The sequence below is a fragment of the Pundamilia nyererei genome, unplaced genomic scaffold, assembly GCF_000239375.1.
Source record: "Pundamilia nyererei isolate P.nyererei 1_Seehausen unplaced genomic scaffold, PunNye1.0 scaffold00567, whole genome shotgun sequence".
Classification (NCBI taxonomy): Eukaryota; Metazoa; Chordata; class Actinopteri; order Cichliformes; family Cichlidae; genus Pundamilia; species Pundamilia nyererei.
In genome coordinates, this window is record NW_005187968.1 from 1 (window position 1) to 8,994 (window position 8,994).

Below are 8,994 nucleotides of genomic sequence, written 5' to 3' on the forward strand. Positions count from 1 at the left end.
CGCCTGGGAAATAGACACACTAGAGTTTCTAATAGCGTCCAAGAGAAGTGTGCTTGGAGAGACGATAGCTGACTGCAGCCTCAAGATGGCAGTGATGTAGAAGCACATCACTTATGCTTTGGTACAACTGACTAGACAAGCACTGCTTGTCCTGGCTGAACAGTTGAGTTGGGGTTGCTGTAGTTCAGTTCTACTAATTGGAAGGTTTGCAGTTCAATACCCAGCTGCTGCAAAATACTTAACCTCCCCCCCGAGGATGTAATATTAAAGTGAATACACGTGCTGATTTCATCTCTTTACATGAAAGAACATTTACTTTTCCAGGAGTCACATTAGTGACTTGTAGCTTTAGGCTTAGTAGACGACTCACACATTGACAAATCCAAACACATTTAAGAGTAATTTTAAGTGTAAAGTGCTCAAAGAAAACAGGGAGCACCACAGCAGAGGTCATTCATGTCTGTCACACACAGGACGTGACAGTGAAAAGTGTGGAGACACTGCACACCTGAAGTTTAGCCGATTGTGTTGCGCTGACACTCGGGTCCTTTTGAAGTGTCGTATATTGATTCAATTGTCCAAAACACAAACATACAAAGAATGAAAAATGCTCCTTGTTATAAGAATGCAAGATTCATTTTTGATTTGGTTGTCCGCTGAATTTTTAACATTCTCAACTGTCATTTGAATGTAGAGACGTCTGAGTTACAGAGATAATGAATGAGAACCACACGTTTTAATCCATTTAACGTATGAATCCAGACATTTATTTGGATATTTCACAGTAAAAACCAAACATTTGTTAGAGATGACAAAGGCTTTGCCACATTTAGATGCACTAAAGGTCCGATTTGCTGTTAGTTCTTCATATGTGAGACTCTTTTGCAACAATTAGCAGTTTGCTCGCGTAAGCATACTGCAGGTAATGCTGAGTGATGGAGAAGGCTCGGCAGGTTGCCCGAGTGTACGGCTCTTCAAACAAAAACAAAAAGTCACACCCTAACCTCGAGTGTTTTTATTAACACCTTGAGGTGTAAATGCTGGGTTTGATCCCCCAAACATGTAGACTGCTCACTGCCTGATGTCAGATCACATCTGTAGCTGGTGCTACAAAGTGTGCAAACATGTTTCCCCTCTCTAAGCCTTTCTTCTCTTAAGCATCTCCAGATACATCCCCAGGGACTTCTGAATAGAGTCCTTGGTGATGAACTTGACAAAGTTATTGACATCAGCCTCTCTGTTAGCCGCCAGCTTGTCTATGGTTGGCTTCCTCATCATGGACTTTGTGAGCTGTCTGGCGTGATCTGCAAATGAAACAAATGCACATGTAAGGAAGCTGTGCATTCATATACAATTTCTTCTATGAATACTGACATGGGCTTCAATTCATTGCAAAATATATTCAATTGCAGCACTATTGTGGAGCACCTTTTATTTCTTATGTGGGAAAGTGACATTTCTAACAGGTGCTGAAAGCTTATGCTCTTTCTCTGCCTCCTGCACATCCTGCCAAGTACCAGGATGTACTAAATACTGCTGTACAGATGGAAATACACCCATATCGACACTTCTGAGGTACGAGGTTACATCTCCCTACATGCGGGCTCGTGGCACCTCACCTTAAAACAAACATACACTGAGAGCAGCTCATTTTTTTCCTACCTGCCTTGGAAATGTTACCTGCAATTTTATTACCCAAATGGTAAATGGACTGGTTCTTATGTAGCGCGTTTCTACTCATCTGAGCGCTCAAAGCACTTTACACAACTTGTGCATTCACCCATTCACACAAGCACATCTTTCTAAGTGCTTCATAGCTAACGTTCACACACATTCAGAGCAATTCGGGGTTAGTATCTTGCCCAAGGAAATTTGGCACGTAGACCAGGGGGAGCCAGGAGTCGAGCCACCAACCTTCCGATCAGTGGATGACCTGCTCCACCCACCTGAGCCACACAAATAAATCTACTTTAAATAAAACATCATTTCCTTGTCTTTGATAGTGTGCAGGAACTCTGGTTTTACTGCCCATGATGCAGTAGACTGCAGAACTACCTTGAACAGCAATAAAGTCGTTATTGACTGCACGACTTTCAGTCTCACATCGTCGGAGGAGTTTTGGCCCGTTTGTCTTTATAGTGCGACTCCAGCTCATTGAGGTTTGGGGAGAATTCTTTCATAAGGTCGCAGCATTTCAATCCAGCTGACGTCTGGACTTTGACGGGGTCACTGCAAAACCTCGATTCTTTTCATTTCCAGCACGTCTGTTGCAGGTTGGCTGCTGTGAAGGGATCGTGGCACAATTTGGGCAAAGCTTTCGATATTGGATAGATGCATGACGTGCTTATGATCGACTCACTGACTGCACCATGCAACATTATGTTCAAACGTGTCCGCTTTGGTGTCAAATGAGTCATGCTTGTCTGGTCTTGAAATGTTGACAAGTGCTAACATGCTAACTGAGCCTGTAGTCTCAGACATGTAGCTCGTTTTGTTTGTTGTAGAGTGTTGTAGTTCGACCTTGTGAAGACCGTGAAATTAACCACCTGAATACTCCAAAACCTCAACGTGCCAAAACGTCTGATTTTACAGAGGTGATCACACATTTCCATCTAACATCTGTTTGACTGAAAAACCCACAGCAGCATTGAGATAATAGGACGACCGATTAAACTTTGTTCTAGGTTCTCCTGTGTTGATTATGACACATATGAGCAGCACAGCAGTGAAGAGGACAGACGGAGACATTTTTACCTTGACTTCAAAATGTGGTCAAATGACCAAAGAGCTGTCAGACTTTTTACTTTATCTTGAATAGAAACAAGATTAGAAATCTTGACTCAGGTGAATCTTTTTGGCAGCAATAACCTGACATACACATGAACATATTGTGCAGACCAAGTTGCAGCACCACAGGTGGAAAAAATGACAAGTATAACTGATGTTTAGCATACCTGGAATAGCCAACCACTTGGTCATGGTCTCTGTGGCTGTAGTGAGGACCTGGTCTTCATGCACCAGCTGGTCCACCAATCCTATCTTCAAGGCCTCTGCAGGGCTGTACAGCAGCCCCAACTGTAGGGCCATCTCTGTGGTCCGATGTCCGACTGTGTTTACCATAGTGTCCTTAAACCTGCAGGAGCAGTTTTACAGTGACAAGACAAAACAAAAATGGGTGTGAAATGTTAATAAAACAGTTTTTAAACTGAGAAGTTGTATTGGTTTTAGGGGCTTTGGCACAAAATTATACAAACCCCGATTCAAAAAGATGAACCGCAGTGAGACTGGAATGAGTTCTTTGTTTTTATCTCCACAACATGAGCAGCGGCGTTACAGCGCAGGAGAACCATGCAAGAAGAAGCTAACTGCAAACCTCTCGCACTCACTGAGCTTAAATGAGACTAATGCATGTAAACTGTGTTTCTACCTTGCTGCTGGTACTATCAATTATTATTGTAATTAGGGTTGGTGTAATTTCTTACCAAAAAGGTGCTACAATGCCGAGCTTGGTCTCATTGAGACCGATGCTGTAACGAGGGTTATCCGCCATTATTCTGTAGTCACATGTCATCGACAGCAGGCAGCCTCCTGCAGGACTGGAGCCCTGGGTGACGAGTAACGAGAAGCCCGCAAGCTTATTTCAGTGTGTTTGCCCCCCAGAATGCACCACTCTGTCCTTGTGTGAGGTGCAGACAGTGTGGAGGTAGGTGCTGCGTTGTTCTATACGTACATTGACTGCTGCTATAGTGATCATGTTGGAGCCATAGAACTTGAGCCACATCTCTTGCACAGCTTTCCAGAACTCCGCACAGTGCTCTGGACTCTTCCCATACATGTCCAAGATGTCCAGCCCGGCTGAGAACACCTTGGGCTGGCTCTGGATTTCAGGGTAAAACACATCCAGAAGCTAAACCCGCTGTCATTATACTTAGCATGTTCAAACTTCAGCTGTGGAACTGTAAACATGAAAGACTTCACTGTAACACAGATGTTAGTCCATCTGCACAAAGCTGCTTTAACTGTACCGAGGTGATGACGAGGCCTCTGCAGCTCTTGTCCATCTCCAGCTTCTCAAGAGCAATGCAGACATCAGTGAGAAACTCTAAACTAAGACTGTTGACAGGAGGACTCTGCATGTGCATCACTGCCACACCTGCAGAGACAGAGGCCATGATCATTCACTAGAATGCTGCAGTGATTGCTGCGCCAGGAAACCTGCGATGGAGATTTTGCATGCTTTGTGTCTGCTGATGATGGCAGCTGAGGTCACACTGGATTAAACTCAAATTAGTGATCCCTGAGAGGAAAGACAAACAACCTGAGCGATCGCCGGCCTGCTGCACTTTGCATCCGACTAATTAAGTCAATGGGGTGAGAGGATATTGATTCATACGGGTGTATCCACCCGCTAAGGTGCTTTAACACTTTAATTGGACTGACAGTGATGTGAGAAACTCACCTCAGCGGTCTCCCAGAGGCTTGGCTCTGCTCTGGATGTGGTGAGAGGAGGGGCTTTGGGGGCCACCACGCTGATAAATTCTTTTCTACTTTAATCGCCCACGTTATTGGATTTCACTCTACACGGCACTGCGGACATCAATATCAATGACACAGCCCTATAAAAGTGCGGGAGAAGCTCCTAGCCTCAGTAAACACTTTCCTGATGACTTTATGGGCTCAGTCAGTCATCGCAGCACCAGATCCACATATTTGATTTGCCAGGTTTTTTTGCCCCTCCCCCCTCTGTCTCCTCGCAGTCAGACCGGGAGGCGAGTAATATATAAGATGATATTTATTATAGCATAATAAATATACTAACATTGTTTTTCTGATGGAGAAGAAGATTTTATCGAAGTGTATTACACCTCCCTGGGTTGGTTAATAGCCTTGAGCATCAACTGTTGTTTTAAATAGTCACACAGTTGCTTTTTTGCTGGGTTTGCATTATCCATCACGCTGCTCTAAGCTTGCTACGCGCCTCAGCTTTTAAAAATGCTCCTTTTATGCTGAACAATAACTTTTATTTAATTTCATTACAATGCAGCTTTGGTGAGTCACAGGTCTGTTAACAGTCAGAGTATTTCTGTTGTGGCTGCCCTTGATGTAATTTGGCTTCTTCTAGTCCAGCAGACGGACTCCAACTCCCCCTGGTGATCGTGGTGCTCGCTCAGCTCCGAGCTGAACATGCTACAGCTGGAGAACTGCCTCATGTGCCAGCTGGAGTTAAACAGGGGGAGTTAATGTCTGTGGGACAAGAGACTTACAGGCAGAGCCAGCTGAATTTTCCACACATCTGTATTTACATGACCTTCCCCTACATATTTAGAACAACTCACTTACAGTTGTACTTCATGTCTCATTTGAAAAGCATCCTTTCACCTGCACAGTCGTATTAGCAAAATGCTCACCTGAGCTCTGGTCAAAATCCACTTTGATCTTCTGTGAGGTGGAGCTGCTGCTCCGCTGAGCAACAAGCGCAGGAGCCCTGCGAGCAGCAGCATGACCGCTGCAGGAGAGCTGGGACAGAAGACCTGCACAGGAACACAGCACACTGGCTCAGTTCAAAGTCATCGGTCACAAAGCAGCAACACACACATTCAAAAGACAGGAAACAGCCATGTAGCATACTTATTATAGAACTTGATATAATACGTATCAATGTGCAGTCGTGTTAATAGTTTGAAGAGATCCAAGTTGAAATGATGCACGAAAACATTTTTTTCTTTCGCTAATGAACAGTTTCTCATGAGCTTTTGTTTCCGGAGCCTCTGTGACAGACAGCTAAAGCTAACAGCTGGCATGCAGCACATAACAAACACACGCTTCTTTACACGTTCAGCCTCGTATTCGCTCTCAGCGCCCGTGTTGTGGGTGAGTGGAGTTGCACACACCGACACAAAGAGACAAGCGCTGCGACCTTTGCTCCAGTTTCTGCAGCGCACCGTCGGCAGCAGGAGCTCGGTGTGTTTTGAGGAAACAGAGACGCACAAACTCGGACTTTCTCCCCCGAAACTCCCAAACCTACCTGTTAAACCCGGCTTGGTCCTCAAACATGCCCTCAAAGCCATTTTCAGTCGCTCAGACAGTCACGTCCTCCCGTTCTCGTCTTTAGCGTCTGGTCTTCTTCACCGGGTCTTTTAGAAACAGGCTTTTAGTTTGACTGTGTTGTGACCGAATAGCGCCACCTTCTGGTTGGCTGGCTTCATGATTTTCAATCCTGCCAAAGAATCTCCTCCTCAGTAATTTATTTAGTTTTTTTTTTTTTTGCTTCTTGAGCCACCAGTCATCTCTTCATGTTTTGTAAGAAAAATATAAAATAAGTGCAGCCATTTAAGCATGCAAATACAGTATATGAGGCAAAAACCGAGTTTGCGCAATTTAGTTAGTTAATATTTGGTGTGAGGCCCTTTATCCTCCAACACAGTCTGAACTCTCTTAGGCAGCTTTCTTGTTGTTTCTTCAGGAATAGTTCCTCTATCCAGGTCTTTTTTTCTGCATTGGCAGAGTGTTTGGGATCATTGCCCTGATGAAAAAAATCAAGGCTTAACCAATCAGACACTTTTCAGATGGTATTGCATGGTGGATTAAACTCTGATAGTACTTTTCTGAATTCATAATCCCATCAGTTTTGACATGAATGCACAACACCACAGGTTCAAATGCACAGAACTGTGCTTTACTATTTGCTGGTTTATTCCTGTTTCTTGAGGACATGACTTCCAGATGCTGTTCATCTGCTGTACATGGGTTTTCAGTCCCGTCACTTCTTCTTTTGTCCTCCACTTGTCCAGTTTCTTCAGACTTTTTGAGGACATGGTGCACATCATCTCGAGATATACATATGATGAGTTTTTACTCGTCTGGATTGTTTTTCTCAAAAGTAATCCTTCTTCCTGCTGCCATGCCTTTTGATTGTGGGTAACTATAGTATTGGTACTGTTCATCCATATATTCATAAAGTGTCACAGACTACAGAAAATCACTCCTATAATTTGCCTCACTGCTCTTGTGCTCCAGTCAGTTATACTCTCTTCATTTAGACCGATGGCCGACTGACTCCAGGAAACACAGGTGAGCCACAGAAGCAAGACAGGAAAAACAATCAAAACATTGAGCTCAGTCTAATTAACAGACCGACATCTATACCAAAATAAACAACAGAAACTCATCGTGTGATCAATAATCACACACCCCACTGATAATGTTTGCGAGCCGGGTATAGTGAAACGAGGGATAGAGAATCCAGGATTACCAACTAGCCAACATCCCTGATGCTCAAAGAAACCCTGTATCATAAATCACCATATAATCAATGAAAAATACAAGGTACTTAAAAGCTACTTTTTGTATATTTCTGATCTCCAAACTAGCTAAAAACCTTCGAAATGAAGTAAAGCTATCAAATAATCCAAAAATGTTCAAAAAATCTGTTTTGTGTTGAAGAGACATCAACTGAAGTTGAACTAGAGCGGGGCTGTACTTCTGTGCAAGACCAGTTTGTACAAAAACATAGTGCATCACATTAATGTAATTCATTATTTAACCAGGCAAGTCACTGAGAAGCATTTTTATTTACTATGGTGACCTGGGAAAAGGAAATCCCGCCCCCAGAAGAAATGGGGGCAGGGCTTTAAAAAATACAGCAGCAGACATCTGAAAACATGCCTGCTGGTAAAAGATTGCTTCCTTTGGGGGATTTGGATAAGCATAAGAGAATAGATGGATTAAGAAAGTCCCTTTAAGGACATTATGAGCATCATGTAGATGTACTTTAATTCCATCCTCTTCTGCTTATCCAAGTCAGGGTCATGGGGGGCAAGGAGCCTATCCCAGCTGCCATAAGACCCCGGACAGGTCACCACTTTGTCACACAGCTAACACAGAGAGATTATTCATGCTCACATTCACACCTACCACCATTTTCAAATTAACCTAATCCCAATAACTGCATGTCTGGACTGTGAGCGGAAGCCAGAGTACCACACAAACATGCAAACCCCTGCACGGAAAGGCCAAAGCCAGGACCTTCTTGTTGTGCCACTGTGCTATCTATTTTATGGTCAGTTGATATAAAATTGTATTTATGTAAACTGCTTCAAGTTTTTGTCTATCGAGAAAAGAACACATCATAGACATCATTTTATTGTAGAAGTACTGTGTGGCTGAAACAATTGTTTTCATCGCCAAGTCTGACAGCTAGAAAAACAACCCATTTCCATTCTGCCGGCAACTGACCTGAGCAATGATACGACTTCCTTTAAAACCAAATTATCTCTATGAGCTTCAAAAGCTCATAAGATGGCTCATCCCTTCCAGAAGCGTTTTTTGCTCTAGGCAAAACCACCAACAAAGTCACCAAGCTCCTTACACATGCACATTTCACCCACAGATAACTGTTAACCCTCTGAGGTATAAATCATCATCACTGACTAACCTTGACCTAATTTTTTTTATATACTCATTGAATTGTTCTCACAAGTCTTTGCAAACAGATGACGAAAAAAAAAAAAAAACTCTAGCAAATATCAAAGACTTCCTACCCAATAGGCAGAGCAGGTCATCTACTAACTGGAAGGCTGGTGGTTCAAACCCTGGCTGCTCCAGTCTGCATGCCAATGTATCCTTGGGAAAGATACTCAAACACAAGTTGCTCTTTGATGAATTCGAAAACATCTATCATTCCATGTTCAGAGATTTTTAAGTGCTTCTGTAAATGAGTGAATGAGGCAGGTTATATAAAGCGCTACATAAGAACGCTTACTGTTTACTGTTAGGATTAGGTTTAGACTGCAGACAGAGCAATGGCGTAAACATCCAGATCCAAAAACCCGAAGAGGAGAGTCCTGGCCCCTAGCCCTGCCAGCAGGGCCGGCCCGTGGCATAGGCCGTATAGGCAAACGCTAAAGGCGCCGTCCATCAGGGGGCGCCACGCCAGTGCCACAAATGTTGAAAAAAAAAAAAAAAGTTGGTACTATTATTTCTAAATACAAAAAA

The 8,994-nt window shown here is 43.4% G+C and overlaps 1 protein-coding gene across 1 annotated transcript; it reads right to left on the reverse strand.

The window, feature by feature from the left end:
* Nucleotides 1-740: 740 nt before the first annotated feature.
* On the reverse strand, nucleotides 741-6,164 carry eci1 (enoyl-CoA delta isomerase 1). The gene is made up of 7 exons (XM_005754439.1): nucleotides 6,026-6,164; nucleotides 5,409-5,531; nucleotides 4,026-4,153; nucleotides 3,731-3,877; nucleotides 3,483-3,604; nucleotides 2,955-3,133; nucleotides 741-1,304 (listed from the first exon to the last, which is right to left on the reverse strand). The coding sequence occupies exons 1-7, from the start codon at nucleotides 6,066-6,068 to the stop codon at nucleotides 1,138-1,140; spliced, it is 909 nt and encodes a 302-aa protein (XP_005754496.1). The 5' UTR covers nucleotides 6,069-6,164; the 3' UTR covers nucleotides 741-1,137.
* Between the last annotated feature and the right edge of the window lie 2,830 nt (nucleotides 6,165-8,994).